The 17254-nt window shown below is 43.9% G+C and overlaps 1 protein-coding gene across 1 annotated transcript in view; it reads left to right on the forward strand.

Annotated features, from left to right (window-relative positions):
• PNPT1 (polyribonucleotide nucleotidyltransferase 1) overlaps positions 1 to 17254 on the forward strand; it is a 91384-nt gene that overhangs the window by 58640 nt on the left and 15490 nt on the right. Inside the window, exons 18-21 of the mRNA XM_069768917.1 lie at positions 3606 to 3659; positions 4239 to 4348; positions 16087 to 16158; positions 16265 to 16328. Of these exons, the coding sequence (XP_069625018.1) occupies positions 3606 to 3659; positions 4239 to 4348; positions 16087 to 16158; positions 16265 to 16328 (300 nt within the window). The remainder of the gene's footprint in view (positions 1 to 3605; positions 3660 to 4238; positions 4349 to 16086; positions 16159 to 16264; positions 16329 to 17254) is intronic.

The following is a 17254-nucleotide window of genomic DNA, read 5'->3' on the forward strand; positions in this document are numbered from 1 at the left end:
TAGGAAGGAGGTCACTACAAAGATCTACTCGAAAATTTGGAAAAAATTCCTTTTGTTTCATCAGCAACCATTAGGAGATAAGGCTCCGATTTCAGCTATTTTAGAATTCCTTCAGAAAGGCTGGGAATTGGGCTTAGCGGTCAACACTCTAAGAGTTCATGTTTCAGCCTTGGGAGCTCTATATAACAGTGATATAGCTGGTAATAGATGGGTTGCTAGATTTATTAAGGCATGTCAGCGTTCTAACCCAATCCATATTGTAAGAATACCCCCTTGGGATTTAAATTTGGTACTTGAGGCGTTGACTGAACCTCCGTTCGAGCCATTAGACTCTATTTCAATAAAAAATTTAACCTTAAAAACAGCTCTACTCTTAGCATTAACATCTGCCAGGAGGGTCAGTGATATACATGCGTTATCAGTAGATCCTCCCTATCTAATAATTCTCCAGGATAAGATTGTCTTAAAGCCTGATCCTGCATATTTACCAAAAGTAGCATCTAAATTTCATAGAAGTCAGGAGATTTATTTACCATCCTTCTATGAAGATCCAGGTTCAGAAGAGGAGAAAAAATATCATACTCTAGATGTAAAGAGGGCGATATTAGAATACCTGGATAGGACACAAAGCTGGAGACAGAGTAGGGCTCTGTTTGTTTCTTTCCAGAATCGGAAAAAGGGTTCTGGTGTCACGAAGAACTCTATCGCTAGATGGGTTAGAGAAGCGATAGGTCTTGCCTATTCTGCCAAGGGAGTAACACCACCAGAAGGCATCAGGGCGCACTCCACTCGGGCCATGGCATCATCCTGGGCGGAGAAGGCAGATGTCCCCATTGAAATGATATGTAAGGCGGCAACTTGGTCATCACCTTCCACCTTTTATAAGCACTATCGCCTTGATCTATCTGCTAATTCCAGCTTACAGTTTGGCCGCTCAGTACTTAGTGCTGTGGTCCCTCCCAGTTAAATAGTCTTTGAAAGTCTCTCGTTGTGGGTGCTGTCGTGGCGATAGGAAAACCGGTTTTTACGTACCGGTAATAGGATTTTACAGAGTCCACGACAGCACCCATACATTCCCCCCCGTATTTAGTTCTTCTTCCTGCACTCTGTTGGAAGGTGTGCCGTAGAGTTCACTCTATAGAGGTGGTGGTATTTAGTATTGTTTAATATGATATTGTCATGTACTGATTCATTGGCGGTAACCCTTGTACTCTGGAACACAAACTGGAGGGCGAGGGGGACCGCCCCTTTTTAACCTGTAGGTTCCTGTCCGGAAGGTGGGCGGATCCCCTCTCTCGTTGTGGGTGCTGTCGTGGACTCTGTAAAATCCTATTACCGGTACGTAAAAACCGGTTTTAAAAAAATCATATAATCGCCTAATCCAGGATACTGACGAGTCCACTGGCAAAGCGCAGCGAACCAGTGCGCTGATGTCATCATGACATCACTGTGCTGGATCTCTGACATCTTGTGCGTGCGCCGGTGTCTCGGCCAGTGCAGTTGTAGACAATTTACCCGGGTGGTTTCTCCCAGAATACAGCAGGCCAAGACCAGAGAACACAACCAGGCAATTTATTAAAGAACTAGTTTTTACGCACAATGAAAACTGTGTTACTCCGGAAATGCAAGAAACACAGTTAACGATCACACACACCTAGCCCAGATCAGCTAGGACCTCTGTGCTGCACAACCGATGGTCCCTGTATGGTGTATCGGGTACAATATAATTTGCCTGACCAGTGGTTCTGCCTAATGCGGTAATCGGGAGTTACCCAGAGCAGGGTGTAATTAGAGGAGTGAAAGAGGCGGCCCCTGCAGCCATGCAGTGCAGACATTCACAAACTTTACAATTCTCTACAATTACAATTATGTTATGCTATACACAAGCTCACCCACTGTGGGGAGGATCAAGCTAAGGTTCACACAGCCCTCTTAGCCAACCATGTCTCTAACTGAGAATTTAGGTTTGGCCCCAAACTCTCTCTAAAATCTGTGTGCACACTCCCACCGGGATCCCTGTGGTGGGGCCTGAGCTTAGGACTTACCGGCCGTTCACTGACACAGAAGTGGCCGTCTAATCGTCCGAACGGCCGTTTATCTGGGAGACCGTGGAGTGGATCCTGGGCTTGTTACCTGGACCGCAGTTTTTGCCTGACACGCTAGCAGAAGGCCATTCACGTCACAGCCGATGCTTTGGGTGGAAATCAACTCTGTATCCAGCCGTAGTCGTCCCCCCAACGTGATTCTTCTTCTCTGACAGGAATCACCTGGACAGTTGCACCTTTCCTCAGTAATCTGACCAGCTCCTAGCATACTGCACATACCCGTACTTCTTAACTCTCCTGTGCTCCTGTCATATCTGCCTCTTACTCACTGCACTCCAAGATGGCCGCCAGCATCTCTCAGGCATCCTTCAGTTTTCCAACTATCGCGACAACACTCTTTGCCCCCTTGTCCAGCTATGCTACTGACTTCACCATATCAAGATATTTTGCACAATTTAACTTTGTGGGAACTGTTTGGAGATCGTCTATAAAGGAATGGTTGCGTGAGCTTGGTGAATGTACTTGATTGATACACATGGAGCCCTGACCTCAACCCCATCAAACACCTGTGGGATGAATGAGAATGTAGATTGTGAGCTCAGGTCTCTCATCCAACATCAGTGTCTGACCTCACAAAGCCTCTTCTGGAAGAATGGGCAAAAATTCCCATAGATACACCCCAAAATATTGCAAATATACTTTCCCGAAAAGGGGAAGCTGTTAGAGCTGCAAAGAGGGAATCTTGATATGCCCATGTGCTTAGAATAGGTGGTGATAAAGCTCCTGTATGGGTAATGTGGTGGTTTCCCAACACTTTTGTCCAATAGTGTAGGTGTAATAATGCCTGTAGCTACTGAACTTCACAATATTGTGTGATCGGCCTTATATCCCCATAGACATTTCACCACTAAATATCTGAGAAACCGATCAGCAGATTGGATGTATGATGAGCAGAGGCAGTGTATACATTAAGATAGATTTTGGTTTACGTCCTCTTCTGGTGGGCCTCAGTTATAGATCATGAGGTAGGTAAAGATGCAGGGCCAGACTCTTATCACGTTGTAGCTTGAGCAAAGATGTTCTAATTCTCCCAGATATGGCTGTGTTATTAGATCATTGAACAAATTATATAACTAAGGACAAATGTGTAACCAGGGATGGATGGACAAATGGCTGAAGATTTGAGAACGGGATGTTTGATAGTAAAAAGTTTGATGGATGTTGCAGTGTGGACCTTTCTCCATTGGGAAGATCTATCCATGACTCGTACACCTGCTGACTCTCACCTCGCCGTCCTGCTCATTTTTGAGCCCATCAGTGGTAGGTGCAGGAGAGAAGTAATTAAGGAGAAGTTCACACACTGCAATTTTTTTGCGCCTAAGAGATCTGTTCCATACGTCTGAGTGGGATTGTTTTGGCAGCTTGAATGTGGATTTGTACGAGCTGATGAATGTCCTAAGATCCTAAAAATGAAAGCATGGTACTACAGCTTTACCAACAGCGGCAACTATTTGCAGAATCTATAAACGTAATTGTTTTGTTTTGTTTTTTATTTCCCAGGCTCCTCATCCATGGCTTCTGCTTGTGGCGGTTCCTTGGCTTTAATGGATGCAGGTATTAAAACTTAAGATAATTTCTCCAGCAGAGCCGTGTAGACTACTCATTTCAATATCTTCAGGGGTTTTCCAAGAACTACTAGTGTTTTTTTTTGTTTTTTTTTTGTTTTTTTATACTAATGAGGCTCATTGAGGTTTTTGTTGCCAATCTGCATCAGTGATATGATGACTACACCACATGTCACCGCTGCAGTCAATCACTGTGTTAAACGGTGATACCGTATAATTTGGCCGGAGAGTGCTGTAGTGGTTATATCAGCACTGCAACTAACAACTGGTTTTTTTTTTCACCTTGGCAGGCCTTATCGAATAACAAAAATGAATAGAAAGCCATTTTTAAACCTTAACCCTTCTGTCTACTCATTGACTAAGACCAAGAAGGGGGCTGGCTTAGCTGTTGCAATGAGCAGTCACTCAGTGGTTTGATGACTTCTCTTCTTTCGATAGGACCCCTTTATTGTCTTGATTATAATTACATATATTTTATGTGCACTGCAGTAAATGAACCAGGCCACTGCCTACAATGTGGTGGTTTGTAATGTGAGTGCTGTTATGTGAATTATGCTCTATTTTTTAGGAGTTCCTATTTCTGCTCCTGTTGCCGGGGTTGCAGTTGGCTTAGTTACAAAATACGGCGAAGAAAAACCCAGCGAAATAGAAGATTATCGCATACTGACCGATATACTAGTGAGTACTGTTTCTTTCACTACAGTAGCCGAAAACAAACTGAAGAATATTCTCGGCCCCTAAGCATTTGTGAAAAGTACATAAAAATGAATGGTAATAGGATCATGTTGGGCCGGTTCACTGGAGCAGTCACCAGAGTTCTCACCTCTGCACTCTGATAGCTCTGCTTCATGTAGGCGTTTTCCAAACTAGATTTTTTTTTTCTAGGTTAATTTATCCAAGAATCACAGACCACTGATCTTTTTTTTTAAGACAAAAAGATTCTAAGTGACATATGACTAAAACCCAGAATATACATAGAAAGGGGCTTTAGTGGAAAGATCCACGCTCCCGGCGAAGATGATAAATCCAATGCCCTCAGGTTGCGCAGTAAAAGCTGATTTTTATTAGTGTCAGCGCATTTCGAAGTGCCTTACATCTTCCTCCGGACGAAAACCTTTATGCACGTTAGCAGGGTATCGCCATATTTATACAGATGGGTTCAAATCATGGGGCCAAGTGAAGAACACATGATCGGTCAAAGGCCATGATGACCGTTATAACCAACGCTAATGGTTTACAGGGAAAGCTGGAAATTGTCAGTGCAAATAACATATTAAAAAGGGGATAAACACATAAAGAAAAAGACATGTTTACTGAAAATAAAACCATGCAAAAATTATATATATCAGAAACTGTTGCGTTCAGGTGAGGAGATCCGCAGGCAGATCAGAAATTGTGGTCAATTTTCAGACCATGAAGCCAGCCTTAGTGTGACCTGTAAAATCATAAAACCATGGAAATTACAATAATGTACACATGCTCATTCAGTGTTTAAAAAAAAAAAAAAAGTTTTTTTTTATGAGCTCGACAAAAAATGTCCCTATTTTTACTGACTATCAAGAAATCTCTGGATTTTTGTGCACTCTCAACAACAATAAATTGTCTATGCACATTGCTCATGCTTCGAGGACCAGCTAAACACTTCAGCAAGTTTTCTGCAAGTGCTGTTCTTAGACTCAGAACACCCGTAATTCCAAAAATATAGATTAGTTGTGTGACAAGAACATGTAAAAATTTACAAAAATTGTAGTTTGGTCTGACATCTGAGGCCACTGTCCGATGAGCTGCTAGCATTGTGCAGTGGTCCCATTCATTACAGTATGACCCATGAAACTAAACGGACCCCATTATGGTAAGTGGGCTTTGCAGGGGGCGGTTTGTCTGTCATGTAACTGATCTCTTTTCTGCACGAATTATGTTTCTCTGTCCCTATAACGTAACGCAAGAAAAACGCAATTCCTAATGCTGATGTGTGGTCACATAGCATAACTGCATACTTTTTGCTGCATTGTTACTAAAACTTTGACCAAAACAATGCAGTTTAAGGTTATGTGCACACAACATCTTTTTACAGTTTATTCCACCTGGAAAAGCAATTAAAAAAACCCATAATGTACAGCAATGTACGAACGAGGTAGCTTAGCATGTTTCGTGTCTTGTCACTAACTTCTTCAGTCGGCATGTATCAGCTGTCACGTTCCCTTTCATCTAAACTAAAGATTCAGCTGCCATCTCTATTCCTTTATTAATTTTTAATCTCCGCTTGCAACCTGCTACTACTTACATATTTGTCTCATGCAAGAGTGTCTCTCTCAGTAATACATGCTGGATGTGTGGCCTTCTTTGCCCAGGATGCTGCTTTCTTCACTAGCTCTCACATTTTAGCTCCGCTCCATTAATATATTTCTCTGTCGTTCTTCCCCTTTGTGCGTAACTTGTCTTTTATAATTGTAAGGTCAACTGTACGTGGATGCCAGCCACTCCACAGAACTCCTATACAAGAATCTGGGCTTAAAAAGGACCCGAGTTACAGGGTCAGGATATAATAAAAATCAAAGCCAGGAGGACCGAGTTCGGGTCCGAAACTTATGGTAAGCGGAGGGTTAAAGGGAACCTGTCATGCGCAAAAAAGGCTCCTCCCCCACAGATATAGGATTAATTCATAGGTAAACTGCTTTTAAAATGCTGCTGTACTGAAACCGTATTTGTGTAGAGCGGACTGTCAGTCCATGTGCTGGGGAGTGATGGACCATTTTCTCCCGGCAGCCATGCTTTTAGTAAGATACTAAGGCATCATTTTAACCCTATATCTGCAGGTAAATGGTGTTTTTGCACATGACTGGTTTCCTTTAAATTGGCCCAAAATCAGCAACTAGTGTGAGAAGCAAGTGAAACTGCAAAGTATCTCTAAACTACAGTCATGGTCAGAATACACTGACAGCTGGCAGCTTGTATCAGACTGCTGGGGGTTAAATAGGGCGTGGTCCCAGGGTCTCAGCAGAAAGGTAATTAGAACTCAGGAATAAAACACAATCTCCCTGACTGTGCAGAACTACAACTCCCAGCAATACTGATGCTGCGCTGGAGCATGCTGATGTAGCTCAGCAGCATCCGCAGTGTTAGTGTGGCTCCGACTAGGGGCAGAAATAGCAGGGGCGCGTTCAGATACGGATGTAATGGCGAACTGTTCTTCCTTTACTGCTGTGCGTGCGATCTGCCCATACTGTTAACGTGGAAGTTCTCTTCTCTACGGACTGTGATCTGTTGTCTCTGACCTCACCCACTTTCTGGTGCCATCTGGTAGATGGGAAGAGGTGAACAGATTTCCGATCCAAGCAGGAGCAGCGTACTGTTGGATCTGTATGAGAAGCTGCAGCACCGCCAGCTAATTTAAGGAGTTACCCAGGCTCTGTAGCAGCAAATGATTGGAAATGTTAGCCATAGTAAGCTAAATATTACTAGCGACCATCAGTGACAGGCAGGAGAAGCCCCTGCAGCATGCAGAACTCCATCCTGTAGTATTTGCAGGAAAGGTGAAGAATTGGCAGTGTTTTGGTTTTTTTTTTGCTATTCTTTTTAGTTGCTTTTTTTACTCAGTGTGTTGATAGTTTGACTGGAAAAGATGTTTCTGTACCCCTACATCATGCCACTCCCAGATGGGGCAGCAAAAACCAGAGGACAGATTCCCTTTAGGTCCAAAAAACACCTTAACAAATAAACAATCATTTTGTATTACTAATAATCTGTCAGCATATGTTATGTAATCTGAGAGCAGCATGATGTAGGGGCAGAGACTGATTCCAGAAAGGTGTCCTTTAATAGGCTGTAGGTTGTGGTTTTAATAAAATGAGTGTTTAGTCAGTAGGAGATTATCAACACTGGGCTAGGTGTCTCTTGCCTCCTTCTTAATCTAAATGTTTTTCCCCGATAAAATAAAAATAGCCTATATTCGCCTCCCATGCTGGCACCATTCCAGTGGTGTCAGCGCTCGTGGTCTCTGAGCTCTCGTGCCGCTCTTGTGACCCCAGAGCCTAATCAGCGTCACTGTCTCCGCCTTCGGATAAATAGAACATGAAGGGGGAAGTCCGAGCCGCAGCTGCTCTGACTTCCTTTTCATGTTCAATTCGACAGGAGGCGGGGACAGAGATGCCAGTGCTGATTGGGCGCCAGAGTCACGTGTCACAACAGCAGCACAAGGGCCCCGGGGAGATCGAGTGCCCACACCGCGGGAACTGCACCGGCACAGGAGGAGAGTATAGGCTTTTTTATTTTATGGGGGCCAAGCATGGGGTATGAGAAGAAATTAGTAGTGGACAACTTCTTTAACTGCTCTTTGTAATCCCGCCCCCAACATTGATTAGCAGCTTTCTGTCAATGTACAGTGTAAACAGCGGCCAATCAGGTGTTTGGACAGGGTTTTACAGGGCTCAGCATTCTAAGCACTGCTAGATCTGCAGCAGAGATAACTGATTGTATCCAAATGCCAGCAAGCAGATCTTCAAGTGACACATCGCTGGAATCGTGGTGTCGCATTACATCGCAAAAACCTGGTGACAGATTCCCTTTAAAAACTATTTCTTTATCGCTTCATTGGGGGACACAGGTAAGACTGGGTGTATGCTGCTGTCACTAGGAGGCTGACACTATGCAAAAAAAGGAAAATAGCTCCTCCGCAGTATACACCCACCGACAGGCACAGAGTACCTCAATTTAAGCTTAGTGTCTGTAGGAGGCAGACCTGGATCTGATCCCAGATCCGTCTTTTCCTTTTCAGGTCATCTTGACGCCTGTTCCATCTGTAAAAGAAGAATGGCATTCAGAGAAACACTCTAACGCCTGGGATGAGAGCACTCCCCTCCCTCCGGAGTGGGCTGTTGCCATATCACAGTCGGTCTCAGATCTGACTGAAGTCTCACAGTCCCTGGTCCAGGTCCTGGAGCAACCTCCACATTTGTTTTCCACCACCAGTGCTCCGAACACCTCTCACGGTGATTCGCACGCACCTGACCGCGACCTTCACAGAGACAAATCGGGTACAAAGCAGAGGAAGCTGCGGGTCCCTCTACTTTCTCCTGGATGCATTCCTCATCCCATGCCCCCTCCTCAGAGGTGGCTTTTGGGGTCGGATATGGATTCCCATTCTGAGTCTGAGTCCGATACGGACCTGACCTGAAAAATGAAAGATATGCTCAATAGCCTCATCTTGGGAAATTACCAAAATTCTGAACCTAAGGGAGGAATGAGGCACCTGCTCAGGAGCACTCTGTTGCTTTCTAAGGGGTAAAATGTCCTTACCGGAGTTTTCCCTAATCTCAGGGAAATTGCATGATTATGTCTATACACTGCGAACACTCTGAAAAGCGCTTCCCAGGTAGGAAGAAGCTACACATCCTCTACCCCTTTGGCCCAGACCTTCTTGATAAATGGGCAGAATCCCTAATGTGGATCCGCTGACTTCTCGACTGTCTTCCAAGAAAGCCTTGTCTCTACTGATCAGTGCAATATTTGCCTACACCTGGGTGTCAAAATCCATGCCTGCCGGGGCAAGAATGCTTACTCAGGGTATTCTAGCGGAAGCTTCTCCGGATGGGATGTCAGATCTGGCAGATCAAATTGCCCATCCTGGCAAATATCTCGGGACCACTCCCTTTTGATGCGGCTGCTTGATCCTCCTCAGCTACCAGCAACATCGTCGCTATACGCAGCATTCTCTTGCCACACTGGCCTTTCCTTCCAAGGCTCTAGACCTTTTGGATCCAGCTGGATCAAAAAATTTCGGATGCCACCGGCGGGAACAGCACCTCGCTTTCCCGGTCCAAGTCTAAATGTCCTTTTAATAGGACAAGGTTGTTTAAATCTCGAGAGAGATAGCGACTTCCAGCTACAAAATCGACTTTTCTTCCTCCTGCCCCCCCCCCCCAGGAAGAATTTTTCTTCTGCTTCGCCTGCCAAGACATACGTCGCAGGCCCCAGGAGTTCTTCAGGCCGTCTTTTTCCTACTACACACAGGAGTGATCGTACCCGTCCCCAGAAATGTATGCTTTTCGGCGTTCTACTCTATTCTTTTCATAGTCACGAAAGAAGACTGACAGCTACCTCCGTTTTTGGACCTCGAGCGGTTTACCTGTCACGTTCGGTTGTGTCATTTCAGGACTGAGTCCCTACGTTCGGTTATCACTTCCATGGACTCGGGAGAATTCTTCACATTTCTGTTTAGCACCAGAGGTTCCTATGGTGTGCGATCCAAGAGGGTCTTTATCAGTTCACGGCCCTTCCTTTCGACCTGGCCTCTGCTCCCAGACTAGTCACGTCATGACAACGGTCATGGACATCCTTCTCTCCAGGTTTTTTTTTTTCATATTTCCTTACTTGGATGATCTTCTGATCAAGGAGCTGTCCCGCCGAGTCTGCAACCAGAGTCTTCAGTTTACTCTGGATACTCTGGTCCATCTCTGCTACATTGCTCAGCACCCGGTGTTTCTAGGTATAAGGTTCGACACGACCCAAGCCCGTGTCTTCTTTCCAAAGGAGAGGCTTTTCATCCCTCTGCCAGGGTATCCGTACTCTAAAGCGTCCAGCTTCTCTCCTCCTACGGTCCTGCATGAGAGTTCTAGGGGAAAGGGATTATCGCCATGGAAGCCGTTTCTTTTGCCCAGTTCCATGCCCATCCTCTGCATCTGGCCCTCTGATCGTCTCCCCGGATGATCCCGTGCTTCTACCTCAGGGTGAGGCAGTCCCTCACCTGGTGACGCTGTCGGCATCAGTCCTATGAAGGAAGTCCTTCCTTCCTCTCTGGTGGCAGGTCATCACCACCGACGGCAGTCTCCTTGTTTGGGGAGCCGTTTTTTTCTTCGTCACACAGCGCAGGGCCACTGGAACGCCAAAGAGGCCTCTCCCTTTCAATCTCCGGGGCAATTTTTTCTTTGCTCTTCGCCACTGGCATTCTCTCTTTCCAGCCAGCCGGTCTGCATACAGTCGGACAATGCCATGGCCAAGGTCTACATAAACTGTCAAGGCGGAACTCACAGCAAACAAATGATAGAGGTAACAAGGATTCTGCGATGGGCAGAACGTCTCGTTTCCGCCATATCAGCCGTGCACATTACGAGGGTAGAAAGTCGGGCCGCCGATTTTCTGAGCCATCAGGGTCTCGCTTCGGGCGGGAGGTTGCTCAGCCCCACAGTCTTCATTCAGATATGCTGAAATGGGGCTCTCTGGACATCGTCCTCATGGTGTCTCGGATAAACCACGAGATTCCTTGGTTCGTAGCCAGGTCTCAGGATCCACTAGCCACCTGTTGAGATGCTCCAGTAATATCGTGGTCACAATTCCAACTGCCTTGTTTTTTCCGTTTCTCTCCTTGTCCGAGCGTCGTGAAAAGGATAAAGGAAGAAGAGATCCCTGTAATCCTGATAGCTCCGGACTGGCCAAGAAGGGCCTGGTGAACATGTTCATGGACGCCCCTTGGAAGCTTTCAGGCTGTCCAGATCCTCTCTCTTAAGGTTCTCTCTTCCACCAGAGTATATAGTTTGAGTTTAACAGCATGGCCGTTGAGACCATAGTCCTGAGGGAGGCTGTGTTTTTCCCATCTGGTCATTCAGACCATGGTTAGGGCCAGAAAACAAGCATCCTTGCATATCTAATACAAATACTGAAAGGCCTTCTTCCGGTGGAGTGTGGACAAGGGTTTGGTCCCTATGTCCTTTTTTCTCTTCTTTCCATTTTTGGTTTTCTACAAGCAGGTCTTAATTTGGCTCTATCGTTTCGGTCAATTCATTTCAAACGAAATCTGGCTTCTCGTTCCCAGGTAAAAGACCTTTCTTTAAGGAGTCGCCAACCTGGTACCTCCTTATCGTCTTCTGATCCATGGAATTTTAACCTGGTTTTTGGCACGCTGCAGTGCACTCCTGTTGAGCCCATTCAAAACATCACGTTTTTTCTCCTGTCTTAGATTGTTACTATATGGGAAACCACTGGGTAAATCTGACAGGGAGAAGGACTTGGGGATCCTAGTTAATGATAAACTTACCTGGAGCAGCCAGTGCCAGGCAGCAGCTGCCAAGGCAAACAGGATCATGGGGTGCATTAAAAGAGGTCTGGATACACATGATGAGAGCATTATACTGCCTCTGTACAAATCCCTAGTTAGACCGCACATGGAGTACTGTGTCCAGTTTTGGGCACCGGTGCTCAGGAAGGATATAATGGAACTAGAGAGAGTACAAAGGAGGGCAACAAAATTAATAAAGGGGATGGGAGAACTACAATACCCAGATAGATTAGCGAAATTAGGATTATTTAGTCTAGAAAAAAGACGACTGAGGGGCGATCTAATAACCATGTATAAGTATATAAGGGGACAATACAAATATCTCGCTGAGGATCTGTTTATACCAAGGAAGGTGACGGGCACAAGGGGGCATTCTTTGCGTCTGGAGGAGAGAAGGTTTTTCCACCAACATAGAAGAGGATTCTTTACTGTTAGGGCAGTGAGAATCTGGAATTGCTTGCCTGAGGAGGTGGTGATGGCGAACTCAGTCGAGGGGTTCAAGAGAGGCCTGGATGTCTTCCTGGAGCAGAACAATATTGTGTCATACAATTATTAGGTTCTGTAGAAGGACGTAGATCTGGGGATTTATTATGATGGAATATAGGCTGAACTGGATGGACAAATGTCTTTTTTCGGCCTTACTAACTATGTTACTATGTTACTATGTTACAGTTGTCTTAGTTAAATTACTTCCATCAGGAGAGTTTCTGAGTTAGCGTCATTGTCCTGCCGTTCCCAGCTCCTGATTCTTTTTCAGGGCAATGTAGTTCTCAGGCCTGTTCCTTCCTTTCTACCCACGGTGGTCTTTTCATTTCTCATTAATGAAGACATTGTCCTTCCTTCTGTCTCTCTCCGGTCCATCTCCTGGAGAAGTCCCTCTACAAGTTGGAACCCATCACAGCTATCCGAGTCTACCTTTCAAGGACTGCTCCCTTTTGTCAATCTGATGCCCTGTTCGTCTTCTCTGAGGGTTATCTTAATGGGCTCCTAGCTTCTAAGTTCACTATTGCCGTGGAGGCATTCTGCGTTCAGGACAAACGGCCTCTTCCTGGGGGTGAAGGCTCACTCCGCTCTGTGGTGGGGGCCTCCTGGGCTGTTCGTAACCAGGATTTGGTTTTCCAGATTGTAAGGCCGCAACCTGGTCATCTTTGCACTCCGAGTTTTTTACAGGGTTCATACCCATGCCTCGTCTGATGCAGGCCTGGAAAGGAAGGTGCTGCAGGCGGCGGTTTTCCACCGGCCGACCTGAGTCCATTAGTTCCTTGAATCTTCCTGTTTCCCACCCTAGGGACTGCTTTGGGACGTCCCATGGTTACCTGTGTCCCCCAATGAAGTGATAAAGAAAGAGGGATTTTTGTTACTCACCGTAAAATCTTTCTTGGAGCCTTCATTGGGGGACACAGCACCCTCCCTAACTGTTGGTACCATTATTTGGTCTATATGCCTTCGTTTTTCGATTGCTACATATGTTGAGTTTTTTTGGTTGCTTCTACTGCTTTAACACCAACTGAGGTACTTTGTGCCTGTCGGTGGGTGTATACTGCGGAAGAGGAGCTATTTTCCTTTTTTTTTTTTTGCATAGTGTCAGCCTCTTGGCGACAGCAGCATACACCCAGGGTTACCTGTGTCCCCCAATGAAGGCTCCAAGAAAGAGATTTTACGGTGAGTACCAAAAATCCTTCTTAAATTTTTGGGGGCAGGGGGCTTTGTTTCTAGATGTTGTGAATCCTTGCTATACTTTAGCGTAGATTTATAATAGTAACTGTATTGACTTTTGTGATATGAATGTGTGTTGTGCATACAATTTATTTTTTTTAGAATGTACAATAGTGTCAGACGACACTAAATCCTTGATGCAATGCACAAAACCTCTTACCATCAGCCTTTCCTTAGAACTGGGATAAATTGCATCAAATAAGCCACTGATGAAAAGGGAAATAAACATAAGTAATAAAGGTGACATTAATGTAATTTAGAAATGTTTGGTTACAATCTCCAAATGTTTTGATGAGACTGAGGAGTCCTCAAGCTTCAGGTGTTGCCTCCACTTACATTTAGTCCATCGGGCATCGGTATTTTATTGGGACTTCAGACTGTGGATCTGGTAGATCTTTCCCAACCAGCTCTCATCCTCTCATGTTTTGCGGACTGGTTATACTGTATGTCCCGTGTCACTTACACCTCTTCATCTCTGTGTAATTGACATTTCCTCTTTTTTCCTCCCACAACCTCTGACTCAGTGCTGACATTTTCCCTGCACAGTATGTGTAGCTGTAGATAAATTTTTCAGATAATTTGTACATTTCTCTATAATAATAATAATAATAATCTTTATTTTTATATAGCGCTAACATATTCCGCAGCGCTTTACAGTTTTGCACACATTATCATCACTGTCCCTGATGGGGCTCACAATCTAGAATCCCTATCAGTATGTCTTTGGAATGTGGGAGGAAACCGGAGTGCCCGGAGGAAACCCACGCAAACACGGAGAGAACATACAAACTCTTTGCAGATGTTGTCCTGGGTGGGATTCTCTATGTAACTACTCACTGTTTTAGAGATGCTTTTCCATATTTTGTCATGTACCAATGATTTTACAAGTGTACCTTGTACATAGATTCTTGCTTAATCAGATATCAAGCAGATTTGTGTTATTTGTTGTCATGGTTAAGCCTATGTATATCTTCACACAAAATTATTTTTATTCATTTGCTTTCTAAATAGTAGTTAAAGGGAACCTGTTACGTCATTTATCCCTACTAAACTGCCTCCAATGTCTTAGGACAAGTTCAACACTTGGTCAGTATTTCACATCGGTATTTGTAAGCCAAAACCAGGAGTGGAACAATCAGAGGAAATGTTTAATAGAAACATATGCACCACTTCTGTATTTATCACCCACTCCTGGTTTTGGCTTACAATTACTGATGTAAAATACTGACCAAATACTGAACGTGTTATTGTAGCCTAACAGGTCATGCAATGTGTATCACTAACATGATGTTCTCAAGCTAAACGTCTCAGAATACAATTAAAAAACACTTAATTTATACTCAAATGCCTACCAGACCCTGGTTTTGTTCCGTTTTATCTGATAATAGTATTCCTTGTTACAGTTGGGTAATGTAAATGCATGATAACCCTCTGGGAGTTGCATGGCTTTTTGTTCTCTTCATGGGGTCACCATTTCAGTTATCAGAAGTACTTGTATGATGCCATTGCATAGTCTACCACACATGATTTCCACAGAGGATTGGTTAGGGAACTTATATCGCAGTTAGTGATGATGATTACACATCTAAAGTCACAAAGTTCAGCCTCCCTGACTGTATACTGATCTTTTAGCTCATGTAGCATAAGGGCCCCTTTCCACTTGTGTGAGAAAAAAACAGTCCGATTTACGGACCGAAAAAACGGATGTAACGTGTGCGATTGTCATGCGAGTGTAATGCGATTTTTTTAATCGCATCATCCGTTTTTACATCCGTATGCAATCCGTTTTTTTTCTCTGCAACTATTTTTATACAGTCATTTACAGGACTATTTACAGTGTTCTGTGCCACAGAATGGTAAGGTATCCGTAAAAAACGGATGGAATACGGATGGTCCGTATTCCATGCGTTTTTTTTTCTCGCACCCATTGACTTGCATTGGCGAGTCTCGTCCGAGAATCTCAGCAATACGCAGCATGCTGCGATTTTTTTCTCAGCCGACACAGATTTTTCTCAGTCCGATTTCAGCTGGGAAAAAAATCGCAAATGGAATGTCACCTATTGAAAAACATTGGTCCGAGTGCAATCCGATTTTTTATCGGATTGCACTCGTCCGTTTTTCTCACAAGTGGAAAGGGGCCCTAATAGAAAGAGGATAGTCACACGGTCATCACTTGCTTTCTCTGGCCATGTGATGTGCTGATGCATCAGGGATTGATAGAGTATAGAGAAGAAAGAATAGTTACATTTGAAAAGAAAATAGGTTTGACGTGCATGGAAGTACACAAACCTATGTACTGTATATGTGAAGCACATCTTTAAGCAATGGTCTTCCTTAAAAATACTCCTCCATTTTGCTGCTGCAGATTATCTGTCGGTCATTTATCTAGCATAGTAGACCACTATGGATCCTCAGAGCTCCTGCTCCTGACGGTTCTCTGCTCTCCCTTCTCTCAGTGTTGGTGATAGCAGCAGGTAAAGGAAGGTGATAAATGCTTGTGACGACCCCTTTCATGAACTTTTTCTGGCATAAAAAGTCATAACTTCCTAAATGACGACGGTCATGTCTTGAAAGCATTTTAAACCCACCCTTGAGGTCTTCATGTTTCGTCTGTCATGGATTTAAAGCCCTTGTATTTGCATCTTTTCAGGGGATTGAAGATTACTTTGGGGACATGGATTTTAAGATGGCAGGCACTAGCAAAGGTATAACTGCTTTGCAAGTAAGTTTTCTTAATTTTTATGTTTGTCACTTCAATATTTTGTCTTTTTCCAGCTTTTACTTTGATGCTGTTTATTGAGGATACTTCTGCTTTTATTTTTTTCTAGGCAGACATCAAGATCCCGGGATTACCGCTAAAAGTTGTCATGGAAGCGATTCAACAGGCGAGCGGTATGTGTGTTTGCTTTTTCATATGCCGTACACAGAGAAAATATATAACCACACGTTCAGTAATGCAGCTAACATTTCTCATGGCCCCAAATATCTATATAGTGTGTGTGATGTTTATTTTTACAGGGCTAGCACCATCTTTATAGATGAATATTGTCGGACAGTGCTTGGGGGAAAAAAAACAATCACTTTTGCAATTTTACTGCTTATTAAAATGTGTAGCTGTTCGAAGAGCATTTGAATCCAGACTTGGTACAGCCCCATCTAAAAGAATCCTTAGAGACATTGTTTCTACCTGCTCACAGCTAAAAGACATCACTGTTTACAAAACGGGAAAAAAATAATATAATTTTTTTTTTTTTTTTAAACATAAAAGTTCTAATCACCGCTCTTTCGCCCCAATCAAAATACAACAATTAAAAAAAAAAACATATATATATATTTTTTTTTTACTGTTGGCATGCTTTAATAGCCTCTGCTACATAGAGGTGATGGTCAGATCACTTCTATGCAGCAGAATTACAGGCTTGCAATGAGTGCCGACCACAGGGTACACCGTACACGGTCAGCCGAATGATTCACTGCGCCTGCGCAATTCGCATAATACGTGCTTGCATATGTGTAGATCAGCGATCTGTTATTTCAGTGGAAAATTCAGAACATACGGTTTCAGAGAAAATTCATGAGTTTTTATAATTATAACAGAATATTATAATGTTTCGTATCATTTCTCAAAAACCTTATGTGATAGGAAAAATCTGAAGTCATTTCTGAAATCAGCATGCCAAAATCTCAGGAACACTCAAAATTGTCCGAGGGACAAAAACTTCCATAATTACGTTTTTTTGGTCGCCACGGCATTGCGCTAAAATGCAATAACGGGCAATCTAAAGAACGTGTCTGCACAAAAGTGGTATCATTAAAAA

This window comes from Ranitomeya imitator, chromosome 5 (assembly GCF_032444005.1).
Source record: "Ranitomeya imitator isolate aRanImi1 chromosome 5, aRanImi1.pri, whole genome shotgun sequence".
NCBI classification, from domain to species: domain Eukaryota; kingdom Metazoa; phylum Chordata; class Amphibia; order Anura; family Dendrobatidae; genus Ranitomeya; species Ranitomeya imitator.